The sequence below is a fragment of the Prinia subflava genome (genome assembly GCF_021018805.1).
Source record: "Prinia subflava isolate CZ2003 ecotype Zambia chromosome Z unlocalized genomic scaffold, Cam_Psub_1.2 scaffold_123_NEW, whole genome shotgun sequence".
Classification (NCBI taxonomy): Eukaryota; Metazoa; Chordata; class Aves; order Passeriformes; family Cisticolidae; genus Prinia; species Prinia subflava.
In genome coordinates this window covers 2,620-15,215 of record NW_026960623.1, presented here as the reverse complement: position 1 = coordinate 15,215, position 12,596 = coordinate 2,620, and the positions used below count along the sequence as shown (strand labels likewise).

The window sequence follows — 12,596 nt, the reverse complement described above, 5'->3', positions numbered from 1 at the left end:
CTTCTTCCTTAATTTATAAGTTTTGGAAATTTGAATATGAGATGACTTCATGATGGCAAAGCTCAATAATAGATGCAGACTGTGTGTAGTTGCAACATCAAAGCTATGAAAATTTAATGTAAGTAATCAACATAAATTTATTTTTTGAGGCAGAAGACTTGTTTTGGCTGTAGCCCAAGAAATCATTAATTGGGTACTTAACTTCATACATGTGACTCTTCTGTTGGCTTGGAACAACTCCTTTAGGCCGTGTTTAGACTTAAATATGCAATCCACATTCTTAGGGATTTTAACTGTATGACTATAGTCCTGCCCTTATTACCATGTGATTCTTCAATCACCTGTGATTAATCAATACCCGATACTTTTGTGAACATTGCATATGTTGCATGCATTGCATATATTTAATGAATACTGAATAAAACAGATTTCCTCCTTTTTTTGTAGAGCTATTGAAAGACTTGTGCATAAAAAACCCCTACCTTAATAATAAACGACATCTCTTTGTAATAACTTCTAATGCTAAGATCATCATGGCCATATTTATTCTATTAGACACTCAACTTTTGTTGTTTGGTTGATGAAATGATGAGCAGTGAAAGGGAACAATGTTAAACTTCCAAGTAAATGGTTTGGTATAAGGATAACTGTGCCTGTTGGTGGATAAACTCTACAAAAGACTTGTAATTTTAGCACTGTAAAATCAGAATGATGACATCACAGAGAATGCTGTCCTTCACTTACATTTCTTGGGTATATCTCACCAAGATGTCCTGATCCAGTCAGTGAGAAACACCTCTGTCCTAATTAAGCTGCAAACAACACCATATGCTGAAGTCAACAACACAGATTTTTATTTAACAATCAATATTAAGTAGAAAGAAAGAAATGGAAAAGGCAGAGGGGAGAGAGAGATATAAAGTAGAAGATATTTCCCACCCATGAATCCAGCAGCGTCCTATTGGTCTTTGATCACCCTGGACTTCTTGGTGGTGGGGTTCCTGAGGTCTTTCAAAACTCCACACCATTTATATATTTTAGCAAACAAAGGAATTAATGCTCATTGGCTACACTGTTCTCTTATTCTATTGGTCGAGTGATTACCTCACTTCTAATGATAGTAAGTCCAGCTCCTTAGTTTTCCTCTTCTTTTGTGTTGGTGGGTTTCTTGGGTTGGTGGGCTGTGAGCTGGTGCTCAGGATCTTTCCTTGCAGGAATTATAATTTATCCAGATGGAGGTTATTTCAGCACAGTTGCTGAATTGGCTTTCCTTGAGGCCCATAAATTCGGCATTCTTTGTGGTCATTATTAGTGATAGATTCTTCTCCCCAAGTTTGTTAACCTCCCCCCTGAGATAACACTCAGACGATAACACTATCTTATCTCAAGCTCCTGATGTGGTGGCTTAGTTTACTCTCCAAGTTCCAGGTATCCACAGAGGCCTCTTCAGAGGGGCTTTGGTGATTATGGGTGCTATCCATACCATAGCTTGAGGTGAGCTTTGTTTGACTGGTGATAAGTGTATGATAAAGTTGCTTCTTTACACAGTTTACCACAGTGTGATTTTTTTTCCGGATGCGTTGTCCAGGATGCACTACCCGGATCTCCCCTTCACCAGGCCTGGAGTTAGTGCCATCCTGTCATTCCATTCTGTGCTTGTCTCATCTCATGGGGGAATCCTTCTGCTTAAAAGTGGCCTTAACAGTGTTTGAGACAGACAACTGTTCTCTTTAAGGTGTGGCATAAGATACAACCAAATGAAGTGCTGTTTGATTTCATGTATTTTTGGGCTTCAGAAGGTTTAGTCATAGAACACATGAAATTAGTACTCTGTTTCTAAGCTGTTGGATTGACTATTGAATGCCTTTGCTTTATAAAGTTTGATAGTCCAGTTTAGCAATCTGATGGTGAACTAGGCTATAAATATACAACTGTATCTTAATGAAAGGTAACTTCTGCCTCTAAAGATTCTTGTCCTAAGTTTCTGTAATGGATGCTTTTATCCATGAATGTCAATGAGATTATAGAACAGGTTACACTTACAGCTCAATGAAAGAAAGGATAGGCACCTGTTTGAAGTCATAACATCTAAGTGGACAACTATGCAGTTTGATCCTGGGATGTTTTTTTTTTCATATATATCCTGCTGTGCTCAGCAGGTTAATAGCGAGTGTCAATCAATGGGAAACAATATATGCGATGGCCTGTACTACTGAAGTGGTATGTATTGGTTTTGACTTCTGAAATTTCTGGGCAAAAGTGTATTTGTAATGCATGGATAGACATTTCTAGGTTAATCCTTTGCATGTCTTGTCATGTATTGACTTTGATGGGTAGCAGTTTCTGTTTTTTATATGTCACAGAAAAACATAGTATTTTAATGCGGTGTTACACTTTTTAATGTGTTGATGCTAAGTAGTAGGCCATTCATGGTGAATAAGCATGCAACCTTATGTGCAAATCCCTTTCACAGCAATAAAGCAGAAGGAGAATAAAAACATACCCATTAATCAAATAATAGTTCAATCTGGGACATGTTGCCCTTTTCTTTACACTGAAAGTTTAACTGCCAGAGAGAAAAAGAAGCAGTGAACCTCTACAATGTTGCCTGGATTAAATCCATGAACAAAATTATGAAGATAAACAAAATGGTGCAGTTTGTCAAAGAAAAATGACAAGAATGATTAAACATAAGTACCACAATAAGTCTGTCCAGGTAGCTAGACTATTAAATATGGCTATTTTTTAAAATGGGACTTGAATAAAGCCTATGTAGTGATTGATTATAAACTGCATCATAAAGGAAAATAGTAAAAATCAACATCAAACAAAAATGAATGATAATTTAAAAATTATATAGGAGCCATGCCTGTTTGAAAATGAAAGGTTGTAAAAGGTGCAAAAATCCATCAGTCCTTTAGGAAGAAATAAAATACAGAGTGTTTTCTTTAGAAAATATAATACACAGCTTCCATAATATCTAATGCATTATCTAGTGTATGCATTTGTTGGTAACATATCATGAAGACACTAAATAAAAAATTCCATTAGATTTCAACATACTCTAGAAAATGAACAGCTTTGTTAAATATTACGCCGAAAGTATGTGTACTGAAGGCTTGCAACATACACAATATAACCATGGCTCCAAATGTTCTGTGGCATGCTGCACCAAAATTTGTGTTGCTAGAGTAGATGAGGTAGTTTTGTTTGTGCATTTTTATGGGAATACAAACTCCTTAAAATGTATATTTTAATCTAACCAAGTATTAAAGTATTAAAGCAATCTATACTACTAAAGCAATCTATACTATACTAAAGTATTAAAGCAAGCATACTACTTGAAAAATGGATGAAACAGCTACGTTTCTTAAAGAAGTAATACTGCTATGTTAAGATTGGTTGTAATATTTAATACAATGAAGCACTTTCACGGGAGACTAGTTGAAGAAATATGAATCTGCCATCTAATCTTAATGTTACAAAGTTGTTTCTGTGTGACAGGTGACTGCATGTAAAAGCAAAGTGTTTAGGAACTTGAGTGAACAGTAAAGAAAGTATATTTAAACGTTTTTCTGCTACTCTGTGTTTAGAGGTTAAGGCTTTTCTTCTTTGGGGATGGTTTGAGAACATTTTGGGTGGCATTTAAACCTGTGGGATAGAATTTTAATTCTGTACTTGCAAAACTTTTGGGAGGAGATTTTGTTGAAATACATGTATCAGGAGTTTTAGCAAGTTATTCTGAGTTTAGAGAAACTTAATATTTGCTTTGATTTGAAATCATGATGATAATTTGAAACCACAAAGTTATTTCAGAATAAAGATGGTGCTGATTGTTTTCTATATTGTTGCTACAACCTAGAAGAGTTGCTGTGCTTTCGTTGTTCAAAGACAGAGTCTGTTTTTCTGGAAAAAAGATTCAGCATCAGGAAAATTTACAGAATATATCTGAGTGTTCATGGCTTGTAGTCAGTCCCTAAAATGACAAAATGGTTGGAAAGTAAGAAGTGTCACAATAAAATGTGTTTGTCTGCTCTGAATCTGTAGTGAGACACATCCATGGTGATGACTCACCAGGACTGTTTTAAGACAGTAGGGGGGAGATTTGAAATTATGCCTTTGACTTCAGGAACTCTGAAACTCTATTATATTTTTGAAAGATAGACTTCATTGTGTAGTCATTTGTAATAGGATAGCTTCAGTAAATCTCCCTGAAAATATTTCTCAAGATGATACGATTTTGCAGCTTATGAGGTTATAACTAAAAAAAAGAAACAGCAAGCAAATAAAACTGACAAAACCCCTAACCAAACAAGAAACCTACATCTCACAAAAACAACAACAAAACCCCCCCAAAACCCCCACAACTCCCCCCCCACCAAAACCAAAACAAAAATAAAACAAAAAGAAACAAAACCAAAACCCCAAAACACCAAAAAAACCCCACAAAAAGCCACCATCAAAAAGTCTAAAGAAACTAGCTCTGTCACAGCACCATGCTGTGAGCGTGAGGATTTTAAATAGCAAGGGTCAAATTAAGATGATAGTCTAGCAGTATTGCAATAAAAAGGAGCTTGGATAGATAATATAAAAAAACCCTAGGTCTTAATTCTTAATAATTAAAAAATAATTGTCAAAGATTCAGAATTTTATTACTTTATAATTTTTTCATATTTTATCCTTTGCATGTGTTCTGCTCTCCTTGGAAGTGGAAAATATGTTTGGTTTGAGGGGTTTTTTTCTATATTTGAAGGTACTTTCAGGCAAAGGCCAACAAAATTTTTTTGCTTCTTTTTTTTCTGTACCATGATCTGTAGAGTTTGATTGTGTGGTGAGTGATCATTAGAATCTCCGAAATACAATCCAATTCTAAAATACTTTTTTGGTTAACACTTATAATCCTTTGACATTCACTTTAGCTTTCTGCATGGTTTTATGAACACTGGTAGAGTACATAATTGATTCACTACACAGAGACCTCTATTCAACTCAATTTCTTTAACACATATATTTTACATTTGTACTTAATCTTCATTGCATTTAGTATTTATTACTTAAAAATAGAATTCCTTCAAAAATTATTCCAATAAAAATATCTACTCTACTTTATTATATATTCAGTTTGCAGTATTCAAGATGTGTTTTTAAAGATCTTTAAAAAATATTGGACCAAATTATCTGTTGCCTTTAACTGATAGTTTCATTTTCTAATTGTGTCCTAGTATTACACTCTCAGTGCACAGTAAAGTTATAGTGAAGGGAATCTTTGTAATTTTGATAGGGGTTATCAAATCTCTGATTTTGAGAATGGTAATCTGGTATCTATTAGTTGTAAAAATTGTCTCTTGCTACTTCAGAACCAAGTAATTTTCTGGTTCCAGACTTGTCATCTAAACCTGTAGGGTTTTAAAGAATAAAAATTTCATTCAATCCCCTGATGCTGTTAGAAAGGTGATGAACAATTTGGGAGGAAGGTATTTCTAAATTACTTTTTTAATAAAATGATGACTAAGAGACAAGGCCGGCAAAATGGTTGAGTAAAAAAATAATGAATTCTTATCTTTTCAAGTGTTTTTAGAAGAATAAAAATGGTTGATGAATGAAATGTCTTCTTGTATTTGCAAAAAGTAACTAAAATAAACCACCACTTCTTTCTAGCTAAGTAACCTGAAACAACTCACATTTGTGGATGTGTCAGCAAACAAGTTCCATTCTATCCCAATTTGTGTACTCCGGATGTCTAATTTGCAGTGGTTGGATATTAGCAGCAACAGCCTGAAAGATCTCCCAGAAGACATAGACAGGTAACTTGTCTTTTAATTCAATGACAGGCATAGGAACTCTTAAGTGAATTTAGAAAGTAACAGGCTTCCAAGGGACACCACTGATGGTAAATCACATTTGGAAATGTAGCAGATATTTTTGAATGTGAGCATTTCTGTTATTATTGATGGACTGAGCTCAAGAACAAAAACTGTTTTTACTAGCTCATTGATGGCAGTCAGTTAACAACATATATTTTCATCTGCTTTCGTAATAATCTGTTATTATACCTAGACATTGTTTTTTTGGAAGTTCACTGGATATACTCTGCCCCAATTCCAGCAAAAGGGACTCACCATATGGAATTGGCAGCAGTAACTCTCTGGAGGGTAGATGTGTAGAAGGAGAAGTTGAACTAAGCATATTTCAGTTACTCAAAGAGCCTGATAAACTTGGTTAATAAAGAAGGAAAATATTGGTAAGATTCAAAAACTCCACTGCCAATCCTCCCCTTCTTCTCTGATGTATATATTAATGTGTGCACATATACTCCCTCTCCCATTTTAGAGAACCACTTTGAACTAGTTTTTAAAAAAAAAATCATGCTGATCCTTTTAATGGATTTAATGGGATTTGCCTGCCTGAGAAAGCACTTTTCTTATCCCTGAGATTATCTATTCGGTCTAGAGTGCTGTGGTGACTTGGTTTACAAAAATTTACCTAGCCTTAAGTGAAAAAAACCAAAAATATTAAATAAAGTTTGTTAAAAAATATTCAGGATTATTTTTGTATCTGGAAATAGAAATTCCTGAGGCAGAAGAAAATTCACAGAAGACTCATTCCCTCCTAATTTTCGCAAGGCCTTTTTTGCTGGGCAAAAATACTTTTCTGGGACATTGTGTAATCACAGATTATTGACAGCAGTGCTGGTCTTAACTTGTGTTAGTAATGCCCAACAAAAAACATAAACTTGCCATTTTTTCCCAACGAATTTGACCAGAGATTCAACTAACTTCAAAGAGTTTCTAAGAGGATATTCTCTTTTAGGGAAGGATACACTCTCAACTTAAACAACTTTTCCCCCCTGTAACCTATATTCCCTTATCTTCAAATGATTCCCTTTTTGCATTTTGTCTTCTCTATTTTGTATTGAGTTGCCAGAATTGTTGCTAGAATATCATAATCAGACACCAAAAAATAAGGTTTTCTTTGTTTGACTTTGGGCTCATGTACATTCAGAAAATAAAAAATGTCAGGATAACCCTCGCATCAGTAAAATTATACTCTCATTCAGACTCATTATTTCATTGCCTTTGGTGTCAAAGAACCTCAGTGAATTATTATTGTCTGTAATGCCATTGCAATTGTCTGTGATTAATAAAAATGATTTGACAGTAAACTGAAGCCTTCATATTTTTACCTGAATTCAAACAAACCACATGTGTCTGATAAGCATAGCCTGCCAACAGTGTTTTAGGAATGGACCCTTCCAGTCAAATAAGACAAATTTGTTTCATCAATTTGCTATGCTTTTTGTGTTCTACCTAATACAAGGAACAAAGGCTCAGACACAAATTTCTATTGCATTAGGAAAAGCCAGGGGAAATAAAACAAAAGTTCCTCCACAAAACACTGTCATTAAATTGATTTCATTGGGACAACTTGCAAGAGTCTTTTGGTGAGGAGCTGGTTTTCTCTTGCTCCCTACAGTATTAATTACTAGTGAAAAACAATAGATGGAGATGTACTGCCTACCACAGAAAAACCTAATTCATAAAAACCAGCATATGGGCAAAGGTGGCCTGTATTTTTCTTCACTTGCAGTAAGCACATGGTGAGGCTTTATATCATGTTCTGTCAACATTTTCTGTATGAAAGCAAAGCAAAGCATGCTTTTATCTTGAGTATGCTTCTGATTACTTGTCAGAGGTATGCTATCAATACCATAATGCTGAACCAGTACTGGAGATTTCCATTAAAGTTGATTAAATTTTGTGAAAGTAGTGTTTGAGTAACTTTTTAAGAAGACAAAGGTGTTGCATGCAATTGCTCCTATTACACACAAGATTAAGTGTGTATTACTAACTTGGATAGATGTTTCTGTTTGAAATAAATATTTTACATCATCTCTATCTTTGACATCTTTACAGGTTAGATGAATTGCAGACACTTCTCCTACAGAAAAACAAGTTGACTTATCTTCCACGAGCTCTTGTCAATATGCCAAAGCTCAGTTTGCTAGTTGTCAGTGGTGATGACCTGGTTGAGATACCCACAGCCATCTGTGAGTCAACCACAGGTTTAAAGTAAGTAAAAGTGAGAGAGAAAGGGAAGCATTCTTAAAAGGGTAACATAAGATACACCCAGGAGAATTGCTTTCACCAGCATCAGTTTTGACAAATTCTGACCCAATTTATATCAGAGTGGTAAAGGAGGCACTAAAAAGATTGAAAATTACAGAAGATCTGCAATTTCATGGTTTTCAGGAAACTGAAATTTCCCACATTGTGCATCTGTATGTCTCAACTGGCATTTCTGGGTAGACTGGGTCATAGTAGCTCTAACACTGGAGCTGCTTCAGAGAGGGACCAGTAGCCTGGAAGCCAGCTGCTGATAATCTCAATGCTGACAAAAGCATCTTGCTGCGAGATGGAGACATGGCTAGTAAAATGTTAAGTAAGGTCACATGGGTTTGGTAGCTCTTTGCTGTGAACTACCACCTTATTGCTGCATGCAGGATAAGACTAAAAGACTTCTAGTCTGCAACTACAGAGATATTGCATTTCTGCAGGCAATGTTTATGTTTTTGATTATGGAACCATTTCAGACTCTATACTGGATTTGGCTCAGAATGGAGTTAGCTGTGGATGAAACTTCTTTTCCTCTCTTAGAGCTATTCCTTGCACTAGAAGCTAGAAAGATGTTGATAACATCAATTAGTAATTGCTGAACACTGGTGGCACAGCATCAAGGATGTCTCTCCAACCCTCCCCTAAGACAGCACTGTAGGCTGACAGTGAGCTGAGCTCAGGAGTAGACACAGCCAGAATTGACCAAAGGGGTATTTCATACCATATGGTATCATGCTCAGCATATAAAGCTAAAAGAAAGGAGAGATGTGATGGATCATGTGTTATTGAAGTTTTTGTCTTCCAAAGAAACCAATTACATATACTAGGTCCCTGCTTCCCAGGAAGTGGTTGGACATTACCCGTTGAGAAGTAGAAAGTAATTTTTTACTTTGATTTACTTTTCTTCTATGTATAGGTTTTGCTTTTCTCAAGCTTATCTACAATTTTTTTCATCTGCTTTTCTCCCTTGTCTAGTTGAAGAGAAGGGCAGAGAGGTGCTTCGTGGCCACCCAGGCCAATCAAGTCAGCTGATCACAAACTAACAGCAATTAATCAGACTTTTAGAAGGCCATATGATTTGTTGGAACCTTTATTCTTCTGAAAGAAACTACTTTTACATTTTTTTTGCCTTCTTGGAGTGAAAATCAGAGATTTTCAGAATGCTATGCACTTATTTGTTTATGTGACCACCTAGTTTTTCACCTGCAAAGTGTAGCTTTAAGAAATTTGCAATTACAAAGTAATGCATGCCATTTCATGGACTGTAAAAGACAAGTGATTTAATAGCCAAAAAAATGTAGGTACATATTGTCAGCCAAATGATTCTGGCAAAATTCTAGATTGCTAGGCAATGTTGTTAGGATGAAGTTCATACTGCTTATTAACAGATGGGGAAATTACAGTGTAGTCGGTCAGAAGTTCTGTAATAAAGAACTATACCTGTTATTGCAAAGAATGATTTATGTAAATGGATGGGAAAAAAATAAACTTGATAATTTTTATATAGAAAGTGGATTATAGAGAAAGTTCCACTTGAAATCTGCATTTCTGATAATAGTTGTATCCTAACTATGCCATGATGCAAAATTAAGATAATGTTCTTCACAATTCTGCTTCTGGCTCTGGTAGCAACTTTTAAAATGTCATTCATGATGGCCAGTGATGTTCAACTACCTGTACGTATATTTGTGTGTTAATCTCTCTCCAGATTTGTAAGTCTCAAGGACAGTCCGGTTGAAACCATTGTATGTGAAGACACTGAAGAAATTATAGAAAATGAACGTGAACGTGAGCAAGTTGAAAAAGAGTTTATGAAAGCATACATTGAAGACCTTAGGGAAAGAGGTATGTGTAAATTTGCAGTAAGCTCCCTGCTATCTTGGATATAAATACAGAAATACATTGTGAACAATTTTTAAGCGGACAAGCAATACTCTTAAACTCTAGTTGTCTTTTATGGTATTAAATAAGACTAATAGTGAAATGCTAAATCTGCTTTGTTAAAAGTTTGGATGCTAATAGATAATTTATACTGAATAAATGTATAAAAAATTAATTGTGTTTGTACGTGCCTTAACCTTAATTGATTGATGATGTACGCAAAGAATATTCTTAATCTCTAGATTTACTTCTCTTGGTATTAGTATTAGTGATTTTGAATTCCCAAAGAAGTGCTTCTCTTAAAAATGAAACACAGTGTATATATGAAAGCCTCATTTTATTGGTAGAATATTCCTTGACAATATTATCTGCTTCAAGGTACTACCAATTTAGCCACTGTGCAATTATAGAAAAATACCTGCTTCTATCTTTTTTACATAGCACCTGAAACCTTACATATTACTTCCTGTTGCTATTCTGTTTTATATTTACCATCACTGAGAAATTCTCACTCTCTTAAGTGTTCTTTGATAAGATTTGTTAGGAAAAAAGGGGAAAGTTTCCTGTGAGACAGAATGCCCCATAGGCTTATTTTAATTTCTTTAATAGTTTGTGCATAGAAAGGACTTTTGGAATGAATATTACAGTAGATTTTCATTGCTTGCATTTAATTAAATGGTCTATATAGTGGTCCTACAAAAAACTGTTAGAAGAGAAATCTAAAGAAATGCCACAGGGTGTGGCCTCATCATACTTCTAATGTTCTCATGCTGGGCTTCTCTTTGTTGACATCTTTAAGCTGTACATATGAATATTCATTCTGTCTATTTCTAAATTGAAGTCTGCTATAAAAGTGCTGGAATCTGATAGTGGTAACAACAGTGGTTAAAAAGAAGAGAAGAAAGCAATGGAAGAAAAACTGAGGTCGTAATTTGGCTTTAGAGACAGCCATAAAATATGTAGTGATGGAATTGTAGCTACAGTCTTAGGAGCCATGAAAGTCTTCAGCTGCCTGAAACCTGCATTTGACCCTATTTACAATAGGCCAACCTTATGTTTTTCTGGGGCAAAGCAGCTCAGGGATACAGTTTTCTTCCTTCCCGGCAAGAACTTACCTCCCTGCTTTTTATGAAGAGTTTGGATCATGAATCACTTTTGTATTTCCTGCTTCTGAACTTTTGTGCTATAGATAATGCCAATACTTTTGAAAAACAGACTGTAGAAGGAATATACTCCATAAAATATGAACCAGCAGAATTTCTGAAAGATAGCACAGAGATCATTTGCAGAGTACCTTTGAAACAAGACCAAGCCCAGCTGTTTCTAGCTGAGGGCTCCATTTATTTGTCCTGGATTACATAGCTAAAGTCTGAGATTTATTTCTTTTTTTCTCTTTTTTCAGAGTCTACTCCTTCCTACACTACAAAAGTAATGCTCAGTCTCCAGCTCTGAAGATTAAAAATCTCTAGATCTCTACTGAATATCTCAATGACTCTCTTTTTATCCACCTGAATAGTAAACACATGAAAATATAGATGGCCAGAATGACATCAAAATCATATTGAATTATTTATTTGTTTCTGTAGTCTTTTCAAGTAACTACAGATGAAACAGAAAGGAGCAGTAGAACCTTCATAAGATGCTGTTTCACTTTTTAAGTCAACATGTTTATTTTAAAGTTCACAGCAAAAGCCACTAATTTGCATGTAGACCTGCTGAAAGTAAATAATCACTGTAACTAAGTGTGCACAGGCATAGCTGAAGAATGAAGACATTGTATGTTACAGTTGAAACAGTGAAACACAAATATATAATACATATCTCTTAGGAAGAGATTTGATGATATAAAAGGGGATCGACGGATTTAGAAAATGAATGTCATCTGTTATTTTCTAAAGACCAAACACATATTTAAGTATTTACAATATTCAAATGAGAACACACCCATAGTTTGCATTTACATTCTGTTCTGCAAGAAAATTGTCCTCAGAATTTTAGGTTTAGATAAGTTTCAACACCTTTCATATAGAAACTGTAGCAGCTCTCCTTTTACTTCAAGCATATTTTAAACTTTTACCTGTTTGCAAATTCAAGTACCAATGTGATTGAAATTTCTGTGCTAAGCAGTCTTATAGTATAGTAGTGTACTAAGCAAGATTATAAGGCACTAAGTAGTGTCAGCTAATACGATCAGCAAAATGATGATACGAGTCTTATATTAATGGTTTCAGATCACAGGATTTTGTGAACGTTTGTTGGAATTTTCCAAGTTGTGTAAGAAAGAGTTTGCTGGTAAAACATTTTGCTTGCTATTTAATAATCTGTTTACATACAATTATTTAGGTGTATATAAAGCAGAGTTTCAGAAACCTAGTTTTACACGTACTTTTTTGTGTAATAAAGCAATCTTTTTAATCCAAAAAGGACTTGGGACTTGAGAACTAAGACTCAATTAAACTCAAAATATAAATATAGAACTTAAATGGTCCTAAACTTATGAGTGCAAATATTTACATCTTTGGTTCTCGTTACATATGAGCTATTTCCAGTTTTGTGCAGTAGAATGTCATTTAAGTAGCAATATTTAAAAAGCTAAGCAAT

General features: G+C 34.8%; 1 protein-coding gene across 1 annotated transcript in view; it reads left to right on the top strand.

Moving 5' to 3' along the window:
* The window catches only part of LRRC2 (leucine rich repeat containing 2), a 68,035-nt gene extending 55,666 nt beyond the window's left edge, over nucleotides 1-12,369 (top strand). The window contains exons 5-8 of the mRNA XM_063424819.1: nucleotides 5,659-5,804; nucleotides 7,914-8,069; nucleotides 9,823-9,959; nucleotides 11,398-12,369. Of these exons, the coding sequence (XP_063280889.1) occupies nucleotides 5,659-5,804; nucleotides 7,914-8,069; nucleotides 9,823-9,959; nucleotides 11,398-11,447 (489 nt within the window). The 3' untranslated portion in view covers nucleotides 11,448-12,369. The remainder of the gene's footprint in view (nucleotides 1-5,658; nucleotides 5,805-7,913; nucleotides 8,070-9,822; nucleotides 9,960-11,397) is intronic.
* Nucleotides 12,370-12,596: the final 227 nt, after the last annotated feature.